The sequence below is a fragment of the Oryx dammah genome, unplaced genomic scaffold (assembly GCF_014754425.2).
Source record: "Oryx dammah isolate SB20612 unplaced genomic scaffold, SCBI_Odam_1.1 HiC_scaffold_9, whole genome shotgun sequence".
Taxonomy (NCBI): Eukaryota; Metazoa; Chordata; class Mammalia; order Artiodactyla; family Bovidae; genus Oryx; species Oryx dammah.
In genome coordinates this window covers 2,065,657-2,088,064 of record NW_024070193.1, presented here as the reverse complement: position 1 = coordinate 2,088,064, position 22,408 = coordinate 2,065,657, and the positions used below count along the sequence as shown (strand labels likewise).

At 61.9% G+C, this 22,408-nt stretch overlaps 1 protein-coding gene across 1 annotated transcript in view; it reads left to right on the top strand.

Moving 5' to 3' along the window:
- NUP210 (nucleoporin 210) overlaps nucleotides 1-22,408 on the top strand; it is an 89,682-nt gene that overhangs the window by 61,748 nt on the left and 5,526 nt on the right. The window contains exons 24-37 of the mRNA XM_040247263.1: nucleotides 502-629; nucleotides 728-863; nucleotides 2,366-2,428; nucleotides 2,582-2,761; nucleotides 4,293-4,373; nucleotides 5,434-5,565; nucleotides 6,756-6,914; nucleotides 9,922-10,013; nucleotides 11,757-11,931; nucleotides 13,762-13,937; nucleotides 16,305-16,525; nucleotides 17,630-17,766; nucleotides 19,792-19,915; nucleotides 21,268-21,414. Coding sequence (XP_040103197.1) covers nucleotides 502-629; nucleotides 728-863; nucleotides 2,366-2,428; nucleotides 2,582-2,761; nucleotides 4,293-4,373; nucleotides 5,434-5,565; nucleotides 6,756-6,914; nucleotides 9,922-10,013; nucleotides 11,757-11,931; nucleotides 13,762-13,937; nucleotides 16,305-16,525; nucleotides 17,630-17,766; nucleotides 19,792-19,915; nucleotides 21,268-21,414 — 1,951 coding nt within the window. The remainder of the gene's footprint in view (nucleotides 1-501; nucleotides 630-727; nucleotides 864-2,365; nucleotides 2,429-2,581; nucleotides 2,762-4,292; nucleotides 4,374-5,433; nucleotides 5,566-6,755; nucleotides 6,915-9,921; nucleotides 10,014-11,756; nucleotides 11,932-13,761; nucleotides 13,938-16,304; nucleotides 16,526-17,629; nucleotides 17,767-19,791; nucleotides 19,916-21,267; nucleotides 21,415-22,408) is intronic.

The following is a 22,408-nucleotide window of genomic DNA, read 5'->3' as shown; positions in this document are numbered from 1 at the left end:
ACTGGAGTGGGTAGTTTTTCTAGGGGATCTTCCCAACCCAGGAACCATACCGGGGTCTCCTGCATTGCAGGCAGATTCTTCACCAGCTGAGCTGCCAGGGAAGCCCATACATGTCCTCGTTTCCATCGTAGGTTGTTGTAAGAAATGGAAGATAGTCCCTGTGCTGCTGATAGACCCTTGTTGTTTGTCTGCTTTATATGCAGTCATGCGTATCTGTTAATCCCATCCTCGTTTATCCCTCTCCCAGATGTTCTCTGAGAGTGGGATGTGACCTTTATGGCACATTTATGCTTCAGGCAAAGCCCCTGAGTATCCCCTTGAGGCCCCCTGAACACGGAAAGCATGTAAACAGTTCCGCTTGTTGGTGGGTTGATAGTCTGGAGGTCATCGTGGGCCTCTGGCTGTGAGCTTGGGGATGCTTTTGCAGAGAGCTGTAGGCACCGCAGGTGGTGGCATTGCTCATCCGAAGGCCATCCCGGAGTCTCTGTCCCCATGATGTAGGTGGAGATCGGGAAGACGGTCAAGGCGTATGTTCGCGTGCTGGACTTCCACAAGAAGCCTTTCCTGGCCAAGTACTTGGCCTTCATGGACCTGAAACTCCGGGCAGCCTCCCAGATCGTCACGTTGGTGTGAGTTCTCGTGGGGTCGGGGGTCGGGGGAGGGCATCCGGGGGCAGCGGCAACGGGTCTGCCTGGGAGAGAGGTCCCAGTCCCTCCTTCTGCTCCAGGGCGCTCGATGAGGCTCCGGACGACTACACCGCCTCCTTCCGCGTCCACGGCATAGCCATTGGCCAGACCAGCCTCACCGCAACTGTGACGGACAAGGCCGGACAGAGAATCAACTCAGCCCCACAGCAGATTGAGGTAGGGCTGCTCCTCCCCACGCCTCATGGGCCCGGCCCAGCCCCTGGGGCACGTCAGGGCCCTGTGGGGGTGGGATATGGCACTTTTTGTGATCGGCTGGGACTTTTAGGGGCAGTCCAGGTAGCCCCGTGGAAAGGGAAAGTGTTAGTCGCTCAGCTGTCTCTGCCTCTGCAACCGTCCGCCTGGACTGTAGCCCACCAGGCTTCTCTGTCCATGGAATTCTCCAGGCAGTAATACTAGAGTGGGAAGCCATTCCCTTCTCCAGGGGCTCTTCCTGGCCCAGAGATGGAACCTGGGTCTCCCGCATTGCAGGTGGATTCTTTACCGTCCGAGCCACCAGGGAAGGCCCCACATGGAGAGGCCATATTAAACCGCTCTCCAGGGTCCTCTGATTGAAAGGGGGCCTTCCGTGGTCCTGGGGTTCTGGGAGCCCAGGAGTGAGGGGGCTGGGTCACTTCACTCTCTCCGGGACTCGGGGGTCCTGGTGTGGCTCAGAGGAGGAGAGTGACTTGTAACAAACGGGAGTGGCAGGGGGGAGCAGGCGGGTCTGGACTTGAGTGTGGACGCAGACACTGGCGGCTGGGGCCCTGGGGGCAGCCGGCGCTTCGCGGGAGCCCCTGGAGCAGCAGTTCTGGGTGAGGGAGCTCGGGGCCCACCTGGTGCCCCCACGGTGTTAGGCTGAGACTGGAGCCCACGGCCACCAGGGCCGGGAAGTCGTGTCGGAGCTTGTTGTTCGGTGGCAGCACGCTGCTCCTGCCACATCCACTGCGGGCTCAGCCTTGGGGGCTGGGGGGCTTCGTGCCTGTGGGTGTGGGTGGTGCTTCAGGATGGAGGTGCGCCCTTCTCCTCCGGGTGAGAAGGCAGTCCTCTGCGCCTATACTCAGGGCAGCCCTTCAGAGACCACGCCTCACGCACATATCACCCTGGGCTGACTGGCGCATCTTCGGGCAAAGCGGGGACTGTGGGGTTGTAGGAGGAGGACGCAGGGGCTTTGCCCTGCCGCAGAGACAGGGCCTCCTCGCCCTGCCCCCCCCAGCCCCCCTTTCCTCATCTGGAAAATACGCAGGCCATGGCAGTAGAGAACCATTCTAGGTGATTATTCAGTAGAAATCTGCAAACTGCAAGAATCAGCCTTCCAAAGGGAAGCTGGGGAACCTCGAAGGCAGAGGGTTGGGAACGTGGGTGTGCGCCAGACTGTCCTGGGGACTTGCTGAAACACGCGGCAGGACCGCCTCTGACGGGCAGGTCCCGGGCGGGCCGGGGAGCGGGCGTTTCTGCCGACCCCACCAGAGCAGAACACGCCTCTGAGGGCCCCGGAGCCTCAGGCCCAGGGTGCGTGAGGTCCCCCCCAGGGCTGGCCGGGGCCCCAGGCCCTCGTTGGCCCCCTTCAGCGGCAGGAGTCTGGGCACGTGCTCCCGCATCCCTGGAGTTAGAGGGTGGCCGCGCCCGGCCGTGTGAGCCTGGAGCACAGCGGCCTGTTTCCCTATTGTCTCCACGCCCAGGTCTTCCCCCCGTTTAGGCTGATCCCCAGGAAGGTGACGCTGATTATTGGGGCCACGATGCAGGTAGGAGTTCAAGGCCACACCCTACCCCCACCACCACCTGGGGCTTCAGAACGGGCTGGGAGGAGTTCCTGGGTGTCAGCTCCCCGGCCCTGGAGGGCGGGGTGTGGGCGCCCGAGGGGGCTGGCTGATGGGCCCTGCTGCCTCCCCCTCCAGATCACCTCCGAGGGCGGTCCCCAGCCCCAGTCCAACATCCTCTTCTCCATGAGCAACGAGAGCGTGGCGCTGGTGAGCGGCGCCGGGCTGGTGCAGGGTCTCGCGGTGGGCCGTGGCGCCGTGTCGGGGGTCGTGCAGGCTGTGGACGCCGAGACTGGCAAGCTGGTCGTCGTGTCGCAGGTAATGGCGGAGGCGCTCCGCTCCCCAGGACCTGAGGACCACCCCTCTCCCAGAGTCCTGCTCTGCCCTGGGAGCCCGAGGCACCTGCCTGTCGCCTTCCCCTCTCCCCAGGCCAGACCTGCACTTGCACCCCCACGGTCACTCTTCTGCAGACTGGGGGTCCCTGAAAGTGAAAGTCGTCGGTCGCGTCCGACTGCCTGCGGCCCCATGGACTATACAGTCCGTGGAGTTCTCCAGGTCAGAAGACTGGAGTGGGCAGCCTGTCCCTTCTCCAGCGGATCTTCCCGACCCAGGAATCGAGCCGGGGCCTCCTGCGTTGCAGGCGGATTCTTTGCCAGCTGAGCTCTTGGCTCCTTACGGGATGGGCCCAAGCTCTCCCGCCTTGGGGACATTGCCGTGCAGGGTGGAGTGGGTTATGATGGCAGGCCCTGTTTTCCGTGCCTCCGTGGGTCCTCTCCGGACTCTCTGCTCTGCCTGGGTGCAGCTCGCCCACGGCCATCCACAGCTGTTCTAGGCCTGAGCTAGTGTTGCCCACGTCAGAGCCCTCCCGCCTTTAGTTCATTCATTTCCAGCAGGGCTTGCAGACATTCTCACAGGAGAGTTGGGATGCTGAGGGCACTGGGAAGCTTATGGTGCATGTTTTTAGAGGCACATGCTGGCTTGGCTGCCATAAACCAGGGTAACTGGGCGCCAGTGGTATTTCAGATCTGGATTGATATTTCCAGGAGAAGAATTTGAGTCAGGCGCTAGTATCTGCTCAGCTAGAGGTTAAATTATCTCTAGGCCTCCTCTCCGGAGCGGGGGACATTTCCTAGCAGCTTTTCTGGGTCGGGGGAGATGCTGGAGGCCGAGTCAGGTGGGCCTCACCCAGGAGGGGCCCCATCCTGCCCCCCGTGGTGGCTCTGGCCCCAGCAGTGATGGCGGGGGTCTCGGCCTCCTCTCTTCCTGCTTTCCTGGGCGGGCACTTCTGTGGGCCTCTAGGAAGGACAGAGCAGAGCGTGTCCCCTCCTGGGAAGGGCTCAAGGTGCCTGGGTTCTGCCCCACGTCCACGGCCGGCAGTGACTTGCAGGAGCAGCGACTCAGTGGTCCGGCCACGCTGGAGCCCCGGCTCTGAGAGTGCTTCCTTCTGGGCGATGTGACTGTGGACGGAAGCTGGGTCCCAGAGCTGCTGAGTTCAGAGCATCTGAGCACACAGTTCTGGGCGCCGGGACCCCCTGCAGTGGGCGGGACTGACCTTGACCCGGCCCTGAGTTCATTGATTCACGCCTTTCCCAGCAGTTCCAGCGTCTCCGAGTACCCTGGTCAGACCACAGAGTCCTTTTGAGTCACAGGGTGGAAACTCCATCAATTTTATGAAAACAAGAAAGTACCTGGCGTGTTGAGAGTAAAATTAAGTACCAGGAAAGGCCTACTTCGTTCTCTCTACAGAAAGGATTGCAGCCTCAGAAATGGGAGTTTCGGGCAGGGACCTATATTGTTGGCATGTAGCCCCTGAGCCCTGCCGGCCTGAGCCCCAAAGCCCTCTTTCCAGGATCTCGTGGAGGTGGAGGTGCTGCTGCTCCAGGCTGTAAGGATCCGCGCGCCCATCACAAGGATGAGGACGGGGACCCAGGTGAGGCTCCCATCGCAGGGATGAGGGGGGACCCAGGAGAGGTTCCCATTGCAGGGATGAGGGGGGACCCAGGAGAGGTTCTCATCGCAGGGATGGGGGCGGGGACCCAGGTGAGGCGGAACCTCTCCAGCCCCTCCTATCTGTGTCCTTGGAGCAGCCTCCAGCAGGTGTCAAGCTCGAGACCTGGTTCAGGATGAGCCTGGGGCGCCTGCTCCCGGGACGCTGTTTCCTCTGCTGGGGCGATTCCGCAGCCCCTTGACCCTGTTTACCCTCTGGGTCCAGCTTCACTCCTGCCTCTCCTGCTGCGTAGCCGAGGCTCCCTGTCCTTCTCCCCCGGGCGCCAGCTCCCCGCATGTGTGGCGCCTACCCCTGCAGTCCCGCGGGGTGACGCCCGTGTCTCCACCGGTCTGGCGCCTCCCCGCAGTTGGAGTAGCACCTGGCGCCTCCCCACAGCTGGTGTTTGGGTGGCGTGCACCTTTCTCATGCTTTGTATGTTGTCGTCCGCGTGGCGTGCATTTCAGCCCCCCAGGGTGGCTCCGGGGTCATCTCCGCATCGCAGACGAGGAGGTGCACGCGTGGCAGGTGTAGGGCGTCTGCTGAGGCCATGCAGCCAGTGAGCGTTGGACCTGGGCACTGGCCCGCAGCTCACTCAGGTCCACCCCCGCCCCTAGCTGCGTTGCCCCCATGTCTGTCTGCCCTCGGATCAGCGCTTGATAAACCCAGAGTGTAGGAGACCAGGCCCACCGCTGTGAGCAGGGCCCCCGCTAGACTGAGAGGGACGGGAACAGGGTGAGCCGGCCTGCCGGGGGGCTGCAGGCCCCTCAGAGCTCTAGGCGGCCATTCAGAAATGGGGTCCCTCGGCCCCGGAAGGATGGGCGGGGGCAGCTGGTGCTGTGCCGTGCCAGCCGCCGACTCAGCAGGACTTGATTGAGGCCCCCTTGCCCTCAGGAGACAGGGCTGCGGCAGCAGGCCCTGGGGGGCAGTGCAGGCTGTGTCTCAGGGCATCTGGGGGCTCCGGCCATGGGACGCGGGTAGTCACCGGCCTGGCTTCTCCCCACAGATGCCCGTCTACGTCACCGGGATCACCAACAACCAGAACCCTTTCTCCTTTGGCAACGCTGTGCCGGGCCTGACCTTCCACTGGTCTGTCACCAAGCGAGACGTCCTGGATGTCTGGGGGCGGCACCACGAGGTACTCACCGCCCCCCTTCACCCCCCGAGACCCCGCCCTCCATCCCAGCCACAGCCCGTCCCGCCCCTCCCGAGACCCCGCCCTCCATCCCAGGCCCGTCCCGCCCTCTGGAGGCTTCCTTGCCTGCTGTCCACCCTGTCCCTCCCTAGGGTCCCTGCCCCCTCCAGCCCTTCGTGTGTCCAGTAACCCGGCCTTCAGCTCCCCTCTCTTGGGTCCCAGGACAGGCTGCACCCTTTTCCTCTTAAGCTCGTTCTTTCTGAGCAGCCGCACCACCCAGGTGCTTAGAGGCAAACTGCGGGTGGAAGGCAGCAAAAATGACAGCCTGGTGGGAAAGTCACGAAGGTCCCGTGTCATGGGGTCCTGGTTGGGGCCCCCAGTCTGTGGCTTCTGACCCCCTTTCTAACATGTCACCTGCCTCTGGCAGCCCTGGGGTTTTCTCCAGGTTTGTCCCAGGGCCCTGCCCCGTCCCCTTAGGCTCCCTAGGGGGGCCCTGGCCCCTCCCCAGGTCTGTGCTGGAAGGTACTGGAGAGACACGCTGCCCCATGTGTGTGAGCTGAAGGCCGTGCGTGGGGAGGGCGGACACGCCCGGGTGACCCAGTTGGTGGGCTGTGCAGCGGGTACTGGCCCTGTGACTCCAGGCAGTAACCCCAGGCGGGCCTCGGTCACACGGGGCCTGAGTGTGGCTGCTTCCCGGGGCCTTGTTGTGGACAGTGGGGGCCTGGAGAGGGGGCCAGACGGGATGGGGTCTCTTAGAGGCTGCCTGAAGCTCATAGAATGCAAGACGAGTACCCCCCGCCCCCTGACCCCATGGGACCAGATCCTGTCCCCATACCATCCCCATGGTACCCAGGCGCGTGACTTCTTCACAAATACTCCATAAGAAGGGCTCTGTGGGCAACACCCCAAGCCTAGCGTCGTCTGCGTAATCCGCCATGAGCCCTGCAGCCAAGGCTCTGAGAAGTCCTGCGTGAGGATGCTGGTGGGGCCCACCTCTCCCACGGGCCCTGGGAACAGCGTGAATCGCAGTGTGGAGCACCCCACACGCATGCCGGGGTTGGCAGGCCCCCACCTGGGCAAGAGGGCAGCAGGGGGACAGCAGGCGGGCAGCTCGGGGGGGTCTGGGGCACCTGCCCTGTGTGAGAGCCGGGCCTGGGGCCCCCTCAGGACGTTCCGTTCTGTGTCTGTCGCAGGCATCGCTCCGGCTGCCATCGCAGCACAACTTTGCCATGAATGTGCTCGGCCGGGCGAAGGGCCGCACCGGGCTGAGGGTGGTGGTCAAGGCCCTGGACCCCACCGCCGGGCAGCTGCTGGGCCTCGCCAAAGAGCTCTCTGACGAGATCCAGATCCAGGTGAGGGTTGGGTGGGCAGGGGTTGCTGTCAGCAGGGGAGCACTGGCCAGCCCAGGGCACTGCTCCCCAGGGGCGTGTGGGCACACGTGGGGGATTGGGGGCCGGGGGCCTGCCCTGGGGGGTGCTTGGCCTGCGGGGAGCTGTGGTGAGGCTGGTGGGGCCTGGGCTGGGGGTCTGAGCTGCTGTGGGAGCCCAGGGCCAGGGTGACACCGGGCTTCGTGGAGGGGAGGCGTTTGGGGCTGGGAGGGCCTGGCGGGGGCAGGTGGGGGACTTGGCCTGTGCGTGCAGAGGCCTGGAGGTCTGCAGTAGCTCGATGCCCTTTCTGAGCAGGAGCCGACTCTGAGCTGGGAGTCGGGTGCCTTCTTGGGGGAAGAGGCTGGAAAATCTGGGCTGGGCATGCATCTAATTGCCTGTATTTCATGGAGGACAAGACGGAGGCAGATGCATGCCCCAGGCCCCACTTGCTGATCTGGGTCCTGCGAAGCCCGGGGGCAGGGGGATCCCAGGGAGCAGGCAGTGGAGGGAACCAGAAGGCCTTGAGAGCTGTGCCCCAGGAGACAGGGTATGACTCCATTTTTCACAGATGGGACCCAAGCCTCAGGACGGGGGCAGCCGGCCTGCTCAGAGCCTTTCGAAGGGGCAGCAGCAGGATGGAGCTGTCCACCCAGGGCCTGGCCCACAGCTCTCTCCAGCCCCCTGCCCTGAGCATGTTTAGCCTCAGGGACCCTCTTCTGCTAATGTGAGACTCAGTGATGTCCTGACCTCATGGGTATGTGCTCAGCTGTGTCTGACTCTTTGCAACCCCTTGGGCTGTAGCCCACCAGGCTCCTCTGTCCGTGGACTTCTCCAGACAAGAACACTGGAGTGGGTTGCCATTTCCTCCTTCAAGGAATCTTCCTGGCCCAGGGATCGAACCCAGGTCCCCTGCATTGCAGGCAGATTCTTTATCACTTGAGCCATCCAGGAAGTCCTTAAAAGTAATATCTGGGTCCCCCTGAATTGCAAAGAACCAGTCCATTCTGAAGGAGATCAACTGGGATTTCTTTGGAAGGAATGATGCTAAAGCTGAAGCTCCAGTCCTTTGGCCACCTCATGCAAAGAGTTGGCTCATTGGAAAAGACTCTGATGCTGGGAGGGATTGGGGGCAGGAGGAGAAGGGGATGACCGAGGATGAGATGGCTGGATGGCATCACGGACTCGATGGACGTGAGTCTGAGTGAACTCTGGAAGTTGGTGATGGACAGGGAGGCCTGGCGTGCTGCGTTTCATGGGGGTCGCAAAGAGTCGGACACGACTGAGCGACTGAACTGAACTGAACTGAAACTGCAAAGAAAGACTGAAAGCGACTCCTAGATATCATGAGGAAAGACACAGGTTTAAATCCCTTCTTCAAGAGGAAACAAGCCATTTTTGGTCAGGCACATACCCCACGCAGGGTGAAAAAGCACATTTCAGAGAGAAACGCCTGTCTGCCCAGCCCCCGCCCCCGACTCCTGCCTGCATACACAGATTCACACACACACACACACACACAGACACACACATACACAAACACAGACACATATACACACAGACACACACACACATACACAAACACACTCAAGCACATACAGACACATATACACAGACTCACACACATACACAAACACTCAAACACACACACAGACACATACACAGACACAGACTCACACACACAGACACACACACACAAGCACGTGTTCTTCCCAGCTGAAGACAAAGTGAAGCGAGCTCTGACCCTGTCCTGGAATTAGAGACAGGGCTTTGCATCTTCCGAATTCTATGAGCTCAGTCGGGTCATTTAGCAGCTCTGTGGCCAGGTTTTCCTGGCTGACACCAGGAAACTTTCAAGCGCGTTGGAAACTCAGAGACGCTGGATCCAGCCCACAGAGGTGTTTTATTTGGCTCATTCAATGCTTCAAAACAGTTTTTTATTTGTTGCCAATGTTGAAAAATAGTAGGATTTTGTCTAAAAGCCCAGTGTGCAGCTCATTCTGGAGACATGGAGTGATGCCTCCGGCCAAACTGGCAGATGAGACAGCCTCTCACTGATAGAGCTGAGACCCCCGGTCACAGCCCCCAGGCCCCCTCGTCACCCTGACCCCGAGGCTGTGCCCCGTGTAGGGACCCCCGCTCCTCCATAGTGTCCTGCACGTCCCCAGCTCTGGGAGGTGAGCGCGCCCAGGATGCTTCCCTCGGGACCCTTTTTACTGATGAGGAAGGTGCGCCTGAGTGTGTGTTCGGAGCAGCTGCTGGGCCGGAGGGGACGTAGGCCAATTTCCTCTTCAGAAATCACCCGTTTGGTTTTAGACACAGGCCCTCGGAGCGTCGAGCTGGCCTGATCGTATCAGAAGCCAGCGGGGAGCCGCAAGGTGTGCTCAGCACCCAGGCTCAGTGTCAAGGGTGCCAGCAGCCCGAGGGTCCTCAGACAGAGGGCCTTAGAAGGGTGTGGGCACAGTGGGCTGCGTGCAGAGAGCGGTCTGGAGTCCCTGGGGGAGGGCTGCCTCGTGGGCTCGGGGCTGCCGGGGAGGGGCAGGGGCAGATCTCCCCAACATCATCAGGTGTATCAGCACTGGCCAGAGGTCACCAGGCACCCTGTCCCGGTTCTGTGGGATTCAGCAGGAGCCTGGCAGGCAGAGAGGGTGCGAGGTGGGGCTGAGGGGGTGCCTGGGGGGTGGTTGTGGGAGGGGCTGATGTGGAGAGCATGTCTGGCTGGGGGAAAGAGAATTCAGACAGAGCCTCCCCAGCCTGGCAGTGTCGCCGAGCAGGACCCTAGGCCCCATCGCTGAGCGTGCCGCCTTTCACACGCACACCCTGAGAGCTCGGAGGGTCGCGCCCCCGCCCCCTGAAGAGCCCCGGGGGCCTCCCCAGCGCATCTGCTGCTCCTGCCCAGCACGCGCTCAGCGCTCACCGCCACACCCCAGCTCCTAGCGGGGTGCACCCGGGTCTCTCTGGATCACAGGAGAGCGGAACTCGCCCTCTCCCCCAGGTGTTTGAAAAGCTGCGGCTGCTGAGCCCTGAAGTAGAAGCGGAGCACGTGCTCATGTCACCGAACTCATTCATCAAGCTCCAGACAAACAGGTATGTGACTCAGCGCGGCTCCATGTGGGTCGAGAGGCTGCGCTCACATCCGACGGCTCATTTGTCAACGTCGGCAGGAGCCGTGAGTGCCGAGGGCCAGCCGCGTGCCCTGCCGTCCTCCTCCTCTCAGCCACGGGGATGGCCCATGCTCGTCTGCGGCATCTCCCCTTGGGCCCTTCTCCTCCCTGCGGCCCAGAATGCCTCATGCTTTCTGCACAAATCCACGTCTTCAAAGGCGGAAAAGTGCCAGCTTGGAGGGGTGCAGTCTCTCAGATGCCCATGTCTTTAAGACTTGCCACTCAGTGTAGCCTGGGAATTGGGACATCAGCTGGGGGGAGGGGCATGACAAATGCAGGTCCCGGCCCCTCCTGGGTGGTGGAGACCTGTGAAGGCTGAGAGGCGGGTCCTGAGGCCTGCGGCACACAGACTCCTGCCCTGTGTTCTGAGGCGGCGCTTTGGGCAGCGATGCCTTGTGTGTGAGCTGCAGTTGCAAAGTCGGGACTTGCAAGGACTTTGGAGAAACACACACACACACACACACACACACACACACACACACACACGGTGAGCATGCAGCCAGAAGGGTCAGTGCTGGGCTCTGAGCTGGACTCTGGATCCCAGAGGGATGATAGAGGCGCCTTGGAGGAGTCTGGTCAGGGAGAGGGGAGGGTCGTGTGAGAAGGCTTGTAATGGAAGAAAGCCACAGCCACAGCCCAAAGGAGGGCCTCCGTGCCAGGATTCTGGGGAGGCACGGCCCCCGTGGACGTGCAGGGGTCAGGTCTCGCAGGGTGCCTGGGAGTCCCGCAGGTTAAGAGGAGGCCGTTGATGGAGGGGCAGGAATTTGAGGCAGAAGCGGTGCCATTTGCTTAAGGAGTCGTCTGCGGGGGATTCGAGGGGCTGCAGCACGGAGGGTGATGGGGGGCGGGCCTGGGAGCTTTTCTTTCCTTAACTTTCTTTGTAACATCGTGAATATGTAAAAGAGCAAAAGAGACTGTGTCATTTGTCTTCTCTCGGGTGAACGCTATCGGTAGTTTTCTGAACCACATTCTTATTATAGTAACAGCCCGTTTTTATCCGGTGATTGGTGGAAATAGGACAGGGCCAGGCCGTCGCTCCCGTTTCACAGCTGAGCGAGCCGAGGCCGGGAGAGGGGACTTGTGTGTCTGAAGACGCACAGTTGCTGGTGGGCCGTTGGGACGGCCTCTGGGCTCCGTCCTGCTCAGCCCACGGGCTTCTCGTGTCAGTGGCGTCCCTCGCTGCAGAGCGCAGGCTCTAGGCTTCGCTAGTTGCGGCTCACAGGCTGCAGAGCGCAGGCTCAGTAGTCGTGCTGCGCAAGCTTAGTTGGTCCGCAGCACTTGGAACCTTCCCGGACCAGCATAGAACCTGTGTCCCCCGCACTGGCAGGGAGATTCTTACCTACTGAGCCACCAGGGAAGCCTTAAAATGAAGGGTCTTTTGACTGCAAGCGTCCGTGCGGCTCATGAGACCTCAGCGCCCACATGCTTCCCGCCGGCTGGCTGTGGAAGGTGCTGCTCTACTGGAAAGCCTTGCTTTTCCAAGTTAGGTTTCCCATCAGTGGCCAGTGAGCTGCAGCAGGCTGTGCACGGCGGCCTGGTGCATCGTGAGGCCAGGACTGTGCTGCTTTTTCCCCTGCGAGCAGCAGAACTCCCGAACCCCAGGCCCCTCTCCGTGGCCGTCTCGCCGCTGTTGTCTGCGAGCATGCGTGTGTTTCCTTTTCCCAAGGGATGGTGCTGCCTCTGTGAGCTACCGCGTCCTGGACGGGCCAGAGAAGGTTCCTGTCGTGCATGTCGACGAGAAGGGCTTCCTGGCGTCGGGGTCCGTGATTGGCACGTCCACAGTCGAAGTGACCGCCCAAGAAGCTTTCGGGGCCAACCAGACCATCATTGTTGCTGTCAAGGTAGGATCTCGTCTGCCTCCTTTTTGGAGTAATAGCAGTAGTACTGTTTTCCCCTTGCAGATGTGCAAGTAAAGATGCTCACCTTCTAGCCAAGAAATTGTAAGACACTATTAAAGGTCCTAGGTGAGACTATAAAGAAAGCTGAGCGCCGAAGAATTGATGCTTTTGAGCTGTGGTGTTGGAGAAGACTCTTGAGAGTCCCTGGACTGCAAGGAGATCCAACCAGTCCATCCTAAAGGAAATCAGTCCTGAATATTCATTGGAAGGACTGATGCTGGAGCTGAAGCTCCAATGCTTTGGCCACCTGATGCAAAGAGCTGACTCACTGGAAAAGCCCCTGATGCTGGGAGAGATTGAAGGCATGAGGAGAAGGGGATGCTAGAGGATGAGATGGTTGGATGGCATCACCGACTCAATGGACATGAGTTTGAGCAAGCTCTGGGAGATGGTGAAGGACACGGAAGCCTAACATGCTGCCATCCGTGGGGCTGCAGAGAGTCAGAAACGCCTGAGCGACTGAACAGCAGCAACAGGTGAAAAGCCGCAGCATCTCCTGGGCATCAGAGCAAAGATCCCTGGACATGACTGATGGCAACGAGCTCTGTTCACAGATGAGTAACTGGGGCCCAGAGCCGTGTGAGGTTTGCAGGACTGGCACCCTGGTGTCCTGTCTGGCCAGCAGTGCCTGGATCAGCAGACACCTAAGCGAGACGAACTCAGCATGTGCTGTGTCCTGGCCCAGAAAGCACTCGGTCACAGACAGCACCGGAAGGGTGAGGAGCCCCGTCTCGCAGGCAAGGCAATCGAGTCGCCGAGGCCGCCCGGGGGCTGGGAGTCAGGCTCTGGGCTCCAGCCCACGTCGGCCTGCCCCGGCTTGGTGCCCTCTGGTCTCCCTGCCCCCGCCACCGTGCCCAGCATGCCTCTCTGTGCTCCTGAGGACGGGATGTTCTCCTTGGGAGTCCCCTGGATCGGGTCCCAGGGTTTATCCTGAACAGAATTTTCTTTGCACATCTCATCACAACCACGAAGTAATCCTTGCTGACAGAGCAAATACATGACCTCTTGAATATTAATATTTAGACTTTGCTTGGGTCCTGGGCCTCTTTCCTTACTAGTGTCTTTGTTTCAAGATGGGCGTCTAGCAGGGAACTCTCAACCCTAGTTTCTGAGTAAGCGAAAGTGACTGAGGACTCGTCACGGGTCACCAGATGGTACTGAGTGCCAGCTGTGTGCCCATCCCTGGAAGCGGGGTCTTTGAGGGGCTGGCGTTTTGGCTACAATGGATTTTACTGGAGACAGAGAACCAAGCTGGCTCTCTAAGGACCTCAGGTTCCCAGGCTCCCAGAGCTGTCGTCCCGTCCTTTCCCCTCCCCCGTCCTGTGCCCCCGCCCGCCCTTTCCCATCCCCCCGTCCTTTCCCATCCCCCCTTTTCCCAGGAGCCCCTCTGGGCACCTCGGCAGCATGCAGTGGACCCCCGACACCACCACCGTCCGCGCGGACACCGTTTCTACTCTATATGCCTGGAGAGCCAGGTCCTCCGACGTAGCCCAGCGTTCGAAGCCCAGGGGATGTTTTTGCAACATGAATAATGATCTAATTTTTCACAGTCATGGACTCTGACTTGGGGGTTAGATTTCCTCGGAATGAGGCCAGCCACCGCAGGGAGGAGGAGGGCCAGCATCTGGGCCGGGCCTGTCTCTCCGAGACCCCACGGCGGTCTCGCCCGCAGGCGTCCTGCGTGGGGGAGCAGCGGGAGCGGCGCCTGTCCTCGGGGGGGTCTCGGGGGGCGTCCCTGGCGCCGTTGCCGCCGCAGCTGCTCGCTGTCCCCAGGTGTCCCCTGTTGCCTACCTGAGGATCTCCATGAGCCCCGCCCTGCACACTCGGAACAAGGAGGCCCTGGCAGCCCTGCCCCTGGGCGTGACCGTGACCTTCACTGTCCACTTCCACGACAACTCTGGAGACGTCTTCCATGCTCACAACTCCATCCTCAACTTTGCAACTAACAGGTAGGCGGTGGGCCCCCTGCGTTCCCCACGTGAAGTCACGTCTCCGTCACATCCAGATCTGACTCACACAGTGACCGATGACCATGGGCAGAAGCCAGCGCTGCTGAAGGATGAGTTCGTCACTCATGGTTCCCAAGAGCAGGGCGTTCACCCCACTCTCAGGACCCCGGGAGAAACACCAGGCCCAGCCAGGCCGCGGGCGTGAGGGACTGTTGCCGAGAGTCTTTATTATGAGACAGTCATTCGGCAGGGACATCCCCTAATGCCCAGGAAGCGGAGCCCAGAGGTCGGGGCTTGTGGCTGGAGGGTTGTAGTATGACTTTGTGGGAGCTGGGCTGCAGGGGAGACGTAGACAGCCCTGGCCCTGCAGTCAGTGGACGCACCACGCTCGCTGCTCCCTCTGCAAAAGCTGATCGGAGAAACGCATGCCTTCCAACGCTCAGGGGCCGGCGAGGACGGAGTGGACGGTCACTGGCCTCTGCTGGGTGCAGGCCCGCCCACGTGCTGTCTTGCTGACTCCTCGCTGCTGCCCATTTGTCGCGGGCCAGAGAGGTCAGGCCGCGTGTCTCAGGCCACACAGCCTGAGAGCAGGGTTTGAACACCAGGCCCCATTTGCGCTGCAAGGGCAGTTCTTTCCGGCCGACACTTCGGGAATAGAACTGCAGCCTCAGGCTGAGTGTGAGGAAGAGGGGAGTGGTCTCCAGGAAAGAGAGCTGTGGCCCCAGGCTAGACCTGCCCGAAGCGTGGGCCCCGCCCGGCAGCATCACCACTGCCCAGGGACTCTCAGTGCACGCTCTCAGGGCCCTTGGCGTAACAAGGCCTTGGGGTGATTGTCAAGGCTGAGGACCACCGTCCCAGGTGGTGTAGGCCAAGCCAGGAGGAGCTGAGAGGAGCCTCATGGGGTGTAGGCCAAGCCAGGAGGAGCTGAGAGGAGCCTCGGGGGGTGTAGGCCAAGCCAGGAGGAGCTGAGAGGAGCCTCGGGCCCGGAAGGAGACAGCGGGGCCCCAGCACGCCCTCTCCGGGCACAGCAGGTCCTGACTGGGGGCTGGTGACCCCTGCAGCCTGGGCTTCCCGCGGGCCCTGCAGCAGACATGTGCCCCACGCTGAGCACACCTGGGCCTGGGCACTGGGAGAACGGGGTCTGGAGTCAGGCCTGAGTCAAGCCTGGCTCTGCCCTCTCTGGGCCTGTGAGCCTGGATGGACAGGTCACCCCTCCAGGCTTCCATGTCTGCACCTGTCGTGTGAGAAAGTGGCCTCGTCCCTGGGGCCACCAGCTGAGGCTGTGGTCACGAGGGCCTCTGGCCTGTGGGGTGCTCCGTGCACACAGCAGGGTGTCTGCAGGCCTGGGGCACAGGCCACCCCTTGTCCAGCGCCCCAGCTCCCCTGCGGAAGTCACACGGGCCCTTCTGTGGCCGGCGCATCCGTCTCCAAGAGAGCGGTCAGGGCTCGGGAGGTGGGGGCGTGGGGAGGGAGGCCGTGGAGCAGGGGCCCTGACCTTCCGCTTGCTCAGCCCAGCTGTCCCTCCCAGCCCGCAGGGGTCCCTGAGTGCCCGTATGTGCCCACACGCCTGGCGCTGACCTTAGCTCTTTCCAGCCCACAGGGGTCCCCGAGTGCCCGTGGGTGCCTGCACGCCTGGCCTGACTTTAGCTCTTTCCAGCCTGAGTGCCCGCATGTGCCCGCATGCCTGGCCTGACCTTAGCTCTTTCCAGCCCGAGTGCCCGTGGGTGCCCGCACGCCTAGCCTGACCTTAGCTCTTTCCAGCCCGAGTGCCCGTGGGTGCCCGCACGCCTGGCCTGACCTTAGCTCTTTCCAGCCCGAGTGCCCGTGGGTGCCCGCACACCTGGCCTGACCTTAGCTCTTTCCAGCCCACAGGGGTCCCCGATTGCCCGCGGGTGCCCGCACGCCTGGCCTGACCTTAACTCTTTCCAGCTGCTGACCGGGTTTGCAGCTCCCGTCAAGCCTGTGATGTGGGTACCTGGTCAGCCCCACTCGGCAGATGAGAAAGCAGGTGGACGGGCCGATGCCTTGTCCCAGCTACTCGGTTGAGGGCCTCCCGTGTCCCCAGAGTGCCCTGGTTTCCTGCTCGGGCTGGCTGGGAACACAGCCTCATCACCTGCTCTGGGCCTCGGCCTCCCCGTGGGACGTGGGGGTGCTGAAGCTGGCTGTCCTGTCTGGGCCGTGGATGGTGGGGGAGTCTGGTTGGTATGGCCTGAGACCCCTCACCTAGAACAGCTGCTCCATGAACCTGAGCGGGGCAGCATCAGGGCGCAGTGGGCAGGCGCGGGGCCCAGCCGGGGCCCTGTGCCAGCCCCTCCTTGGGAGCTGGGGCCACTCCCAAGACTGACAGCCGTGTCTCCTGTGCTGCAGGGACGAGTTTGTGCAGATTGGGAAGGGCGTCGCCAACAACACCTGCGTGATCCGCACGGTCAGCGTGGGCCTGACGCTGCTCAGGGCGTGGGACGCGGCGCACGGCGGCCTCTCCGACTTTGTCCCGCTGCCCGTCCTGCAGGCCATCTCCCCCGACCTGTCCGGGGCGGTGGTGGTGGGGGATGTCCTCTGTCTGGCCACGGTACTCGTCAGCCCGGAAGGTACGAGGGGTTCCGGCCGAGGGATGTGTGTCTTGGGTTGGGAGGCAGGAAGGGCTGCTCTGCCCCCGGAGGCTGGTGTGCATGTGGAGTTTGGTGAGGTTCTGGAGCGGGCATCGGAAAACCGCTGTCCTGACCGGAGCCAGCCTGCGGCCTCCCTCTGCACTGGGCTGTAAGTGGTGCTCAGCCACACCCCCAGCTCCCTGTGTCAGCGGCCGTTTTCATCTGCGTGCTGAGTGGCAGCGTCAGAGACGGTCAGGCATGTCCAACCCCAAATACTTACTGTCTGGCCCTTTACAGGGACCTGGTGGCTCAGATGGTAAAGAATCTGCCTGCAATTCCCTGGAAGGGCATGGCCACTCACTCCAGTGTTCTTGCCTGGAGACTCCCACGGACAGAGGAGCCTGGCGGGCTGTGGGCCAGGGGGTTGCAAAAGAGTCGATGAAAATGAAGTCGCTCAGTCGTGTCCGACTCTTTGCGGCCCCATGGACTGTAGCCTACCAGGCTCCTCTGTCCATGGGATTTTCCAGGCAATAGTACTGGAGTGGATTGCCATTTCTTTCTCCAGGGAATCTTCCCAACCCAGGGATTGGAACCAGGTCTCCCGCATTGTAGACAGACGCTTTACCGTCTGAGCCACAATGATAACAAACTCAATTTAAAACGAAGTTACACACTGCCTTTAAAGAAAAGCAGATATTATTTGCTGCAATAGAAGGTGGTTGTTGAATGTTCTCATCATGTTTATTATATAACGAGGTTGGCTTTTTACTAAGGACCACCGTCTAGTGACAGCTCAGAGTCTGCCACCTGCTTTGTGTAAAAAGGATTGCGTAGCAGGGTAGCTGAGCGGGGGCAATGCTGCGGGCCAGCCCTGGAGGACCAGCACCCGGGTCACCCAGAATGGGAAATGACCTTGAGGTTCCCGGCGGGGAGGCATTGGGCAAGGGCCCTGGCCACTCAGGGAGCAGATGGCATGGCCAGGAGCTAGGGGAGGGTGGGGGCAGGCTTGGGGCAGCGGGGACACTGCCCAGTGAGCCAGGCTAGATGGGAACGACTAGAGTGTGAGGCGTGGGAAAGAGGGTCACGCGCAGCTTCCCCTCCCAGGAGTCCCCGGGACCTGGAGCTCGTCAGCCAGCAGTGTCCTCCACGTCGACCCCAAGACGGGCACGGCCGTGGCCCGGCAGGCAGGCTCCGTGACTGTCTACTATGAGGTCGCCGGGCACCTGAGGACCTACAAGGAGGTGGGCCTCGGGCACTCGTGTTGGACTCCCCGGGGGTGGAAAGCTCGTCTTCCCTGCTGACTGCTTCTCTTCTTCATGTAAGAAGCTCCAGGGCCTCGCGAGGCAGTTGGCTGGGGGTCACGAGCCTGGTTGTGGGGGCAGGCCCCTCCTCGCAGGCTGCCGGCCCCCCTGTCCACAGCGGTGGGAAGACAGAGGCGGCCTCTTGGGGGCATTCCTGCGCCCACGCCGCCTCGACAGAGCCCCGTGGGCAGGACTGTCCGTGTGGCCGTCCCCCAGGGCGTGGTGGCCGTGGGCGGCCCCGTGCAGCAATTTGGCATCACCGGCAAAGCCAGCCTCCCCCAGCAAGTCACCTTCCGAGTCTTTGTGGAGGCGAACAAGACCGCTCGCTCTCCTGTCTGTCTCCAGCCGAGAATGAATCAGTGGGCGGAGTCTGGCTGTGTTCCACGCGTCTGTCTCGTTCTCTGAGCAGTGTGCTCCGTGGAGCCCAGTAGTGTCACCTAATAGCGGGCGTGCTCAGCGCTGCTGCTGGGGCGAGCTAGTGCAGACAGAGGCACCGTGTGGCTGACAGCAGTGCCCCCACCCCGAGCAGCCCCGGGAGCAGCCGGACAGGCTTGGGCGGTGAGGGTAGGGGCGGGGCTGGCAGAGCAGGGCGCCACCCAGCAGACGTGTGCAGGCTTTGAGAGCCAGCTCTGGGGCAGTGGAGGCTGGCGTTGCGATCGGATCACAGTTCGGTTCAGTTCAGTCGCTCAATCGTGTCCGACTCTTTGCGACCCCACGGACTGCAGCACACCAGCCCTCCCTGTCCATCAGAACATGCGCTCAATTCCAGGTAGCTCCTAGCATGGTTAGGTGTGTGGGCTCTGGGGCCAGGCTATGTGGGTTCAAACCCCAGCTGGTCACGGACAGGCGGTGTGACCTCGGGTTGTCCTTTAACCTCTCTGTGTGAACCTCTCTGGGCTGATGTTGTGTGAAATAAATGAGTCGTTCACGGGTGTGAAGCCCTTAGGACGGTACTTGGCGTACCACTTGTGCTTCCTGTGTATGAGCTGCTGCTGTTCAGGGTGAGGACGTTGTAACTTTGGCCAGGTGCAGTAGGGATTCATCAGAGAAATTTTTTAAGGCAAAGAGTGATGTCGATCAGAGGCACGTTTGGAAAGATTGCCTGGTACCTGGCTGAGTCCAGGAGCCCGAGGGAGGGGGCAGTGAGGCCTGGGGCCCCTGGGTGGGGCACACCAAGGGTTTGGAGACACTCAGGAGGGAGGGTCATCAGAGCTCGGTGACCATTTGGGAGGAGGAAGCCTTGGGAGTGAGCGTCAGGGTCTGGCCTGGGCGACGAGAGGGGAGCGAAGAGGGGAGCAGGGAGGAAGGTGGAGCTGGGGGCAGGTAACGGGGGTTTGAGGTGGCTGTGGCTCCTCCCGGCGGGGCTGGGGACCACGCAGCTGGGCAGCTGTGTCAGGAGCTCCAGGGTTGAACTCTGAAGATGGCAAAGGGTCGGGGGCATGGAGGGGGCTCTGCAGCCCTAGAGGCGGCGGGAACACACAGGGTCTCCTGGAGCAAGAGCGAGTGGAGCTGGGCCTGGGGCCTCTCCCCGGGGCGGGGGAGGAGGCACTGCATGGGAGGCGTGACGGGGAGAGACCACCCCTCAAAATGCCCGTGTGAGCCTGCAGTCTGCTCAGGCTGGTTCATCTTGAATAAATGGCACTGAAGTAAAATAGATCCTTCTCTCTTCACTGAAAGATTAATTAACCGAGCTGACGTTCAGAGAAGAGGCCGTAGCTGTCAGGGGAGCCAGAGTCCTCAGTCCACCCCTGACTACCCCGTGATTTCAGGCCTGACATCGACCCTGCCCCGTGCTGGGAAAGGCAGCTGGTTCCGTGGGGGCGTCCCGCCAGCATAGGGTCTAGCCCAGCTCGGCCCCATCCAAGCAAATCCCGTGGCCTTGGAGCCTCAGCCTTGCCCCCGTACCTCGGAAAGGGCAGTACCTGATCCCGGGCGCTCAACCACCCGCCCTGGCTTCCTCCCCAGATTGTGGTCAGCCTGCCTCAGAGGATCGTGGCCCGGTACGCCCGCCCTATCCAGGGCAGCTTCCAGGAGGTCTCGGCCTCCAAAGTGATGGTCACCGTGGGAGACCGGAGCTCCAACCTGAGAGGTAGGGAGCGAGGGGCTAGGAGGCCTGGGGGCCCCTGCCGGGCTGGGGAGCGGGCCCTTCAGATCAGACTCTGTGTCCTTCCTGCTCAGACTCGCCTCCCCATCTCCTGAGCGGGCATTTAACCCCGGCTGGCCCATTTAACGCCCCTTCCAGCTCTTTAGAAATTCGAGTCCTCTAAGGCAGAACCAGTGAGGGACGTTTCTGAAGGCCCAGTGCTGAGAAACTGCCCGTTTCTGGGCTTGGCGATGCAATGTCAGCCCCGGGCACCCAACCAGAGAAAGCCTCTCCATGCCACCACACAGCCCTGAAAAGCTGGCCCAGCAGGCCTCGCTGTTCATTCTGATTTTCGTAATTCAAGTCCCGTGTGGAATAGTCAGCCTCCTGCCCTGCCCACGACAGTCCTGGGCAGCAGCCGCCGGAGAGAAGTGAGTCCCCGTGCTGCGCTTGCTTAGTGGCTCCGTCGTGTCTGACTCTTCGCGACCCCGTGAACTGTGGTCCGCCAGGCTCCTCTGCCCATGGGATTCTCCAGGCAAGAATACTGGAGTGGGTAGCCTTTCCCTTCTCCAGTGGATCTTCCTGACCCAGGGATCGAACCTGGGTCTCCTGCGTTGCAGGTGGATTCTTTACCAGCTGAGTACCAGGGAAACCCAAGTGCATCCATACAGGTTGTTTTGTTTTTTAAAAAATAAATAAATAAATAAAAAACCACCACTTAACCAGTAGAATTAAATGCCAGTGCTGCCAATCTGCAGCAGCTTTGCCGTGTTGTGGCGGCCTCTCCCTGCTCCAGGGTACGTGGACAGGAACAGGGTGCCGAAGGGGAACCGGTGTCCAGGGATGAACTGCCCATTTCCCTTGGTGGTTCAGTGCTAAAGAATCCGCCTGTCAATGCTGGAGACACAGGAGTCGAGTGTTCGGTTCCTGGGTCTGAAAGATACCCTGGAGGAGGGCACGGCAACCCACTCCAGTGTTCTTGCCTGGAGAATCCCCGTGGACAGAGGAGCCTGGCGGGCTACAGTCCACAGGGTCGCAGAGAGTCAGACACGGCTGAGCGCATGTACACACACACGTGCTGACCGGGGCAGACGGCGTGCATCATTAGTGGGCCAGACCCAGCTGCCCAGCCTCTGGATGCTCTCTGGACGCAGGCTCTGAGCAAACGCTGACATGGCCCATTCCCTCAGCCTTTATCAGCTGTGGTCATCAAGAGGGCTGTGGCGCAGGTCTGGTTCTCAGAGCAGCCAGCCCCGGCGTGGTCTGCTCCGGCGTCCTGTGCTGGGCTCCGCAGGCGAGGGCTGAGGCGGGGGCCGGGGGCCTGGGTGTGGCGCCCCTCACTGCGCCCCTTTCTGCAGGTGAGTGCTCCCCCGGTCAGGCAGAAGGCATCGCCGCCCTGCACCCAGAAGCCCTCCTTAGCTGCCAGCTGCAGTTCAAGCAGGATGTCTTTGACTTCCCGGCACGAGAGGTCTTCACTGTGGAGCCTGAGTTTGACGCCGCCCTGGGTGAGCCTGTTGGTCTGGAGGGGAATGTGACCTGCACACCGGGTGTGCCTGCGGTGTGTCTGGCTCACGATGGCAGTCTGTCCGTGCGGCCCGTGTCTGTCAGGAGCCTGACCTGGGGACGGATGTGGTCATCCTGGCGTCCGGGTCACTGCGACCTCCGGGAGGGTTTGCACTCCTATGCCAGGCGCCGGCCTCTCCCAGTGGCTGCCTCCACCCAGGGAGAGGATGTGCTTCCGAGCTGAGAGGCCTGGTCCAAGGCCTCTCCTGGTCTTCTCACTCAGCTTGGAGGCTGCTGCCCTCAAGACCTGGGAAGGAAGGGTGGTGCCCTGCGCCGCCCGCATGATGAGGCTCTGGCGGGGGGCTCCGCGGAGGCAGGGCCCTCATTCGCTCTTAGAGTCCCGGGCGTCTCTGGAGTGGAGCTGCTCTGCAGACCTGCTGATCGGAGCTGCGGAGCTGGCGGCCGGCCCCACGGGGTGGCTCTGAGAGGAGGGCCGCCGTCACGGAAGCCGCGACAGCTCAGGGCAGTCCCCGTGACGAGCCTGCACGGCGCCCAGCTTGAGTCAGTGTTGCCGTGAGTCTCCGTGGACGGGCGTGCAGCACATTGCTTGGCTCTTTCTGAGGATTCGTGGCCCGGTTTGGCTGCAGGCCGAGGCGAGGCCCTCCTCTGTCCACTCCTAGGATCCGGGGTTGCACCTGCGGGCATGCTGTGCGCAGGACCGAGCTCGGGCTCAGCACAGAGTAGGCCCTCAGCTGTCCCAGGCCCTGTGCATTTGCCCGCACGGCCCCACATGGGGTCGATGTTACCCCCGCTTGAAGGACGCAGAGTCAGCCAGGAGGCCGACTTGCTGGGGGCTCCCAGCTGGTAGCAGTGGGGGAGGAGGAAAGGAAGGGACTGGCCTCGAGGCGCCTGGCTGGCGGGGGCACGGGGGGACCCATCCCAGGCACCCTGGCCCCTGCTCACCGAGCCTCCCAAGGCACCCTCGGCAGTGGCCAC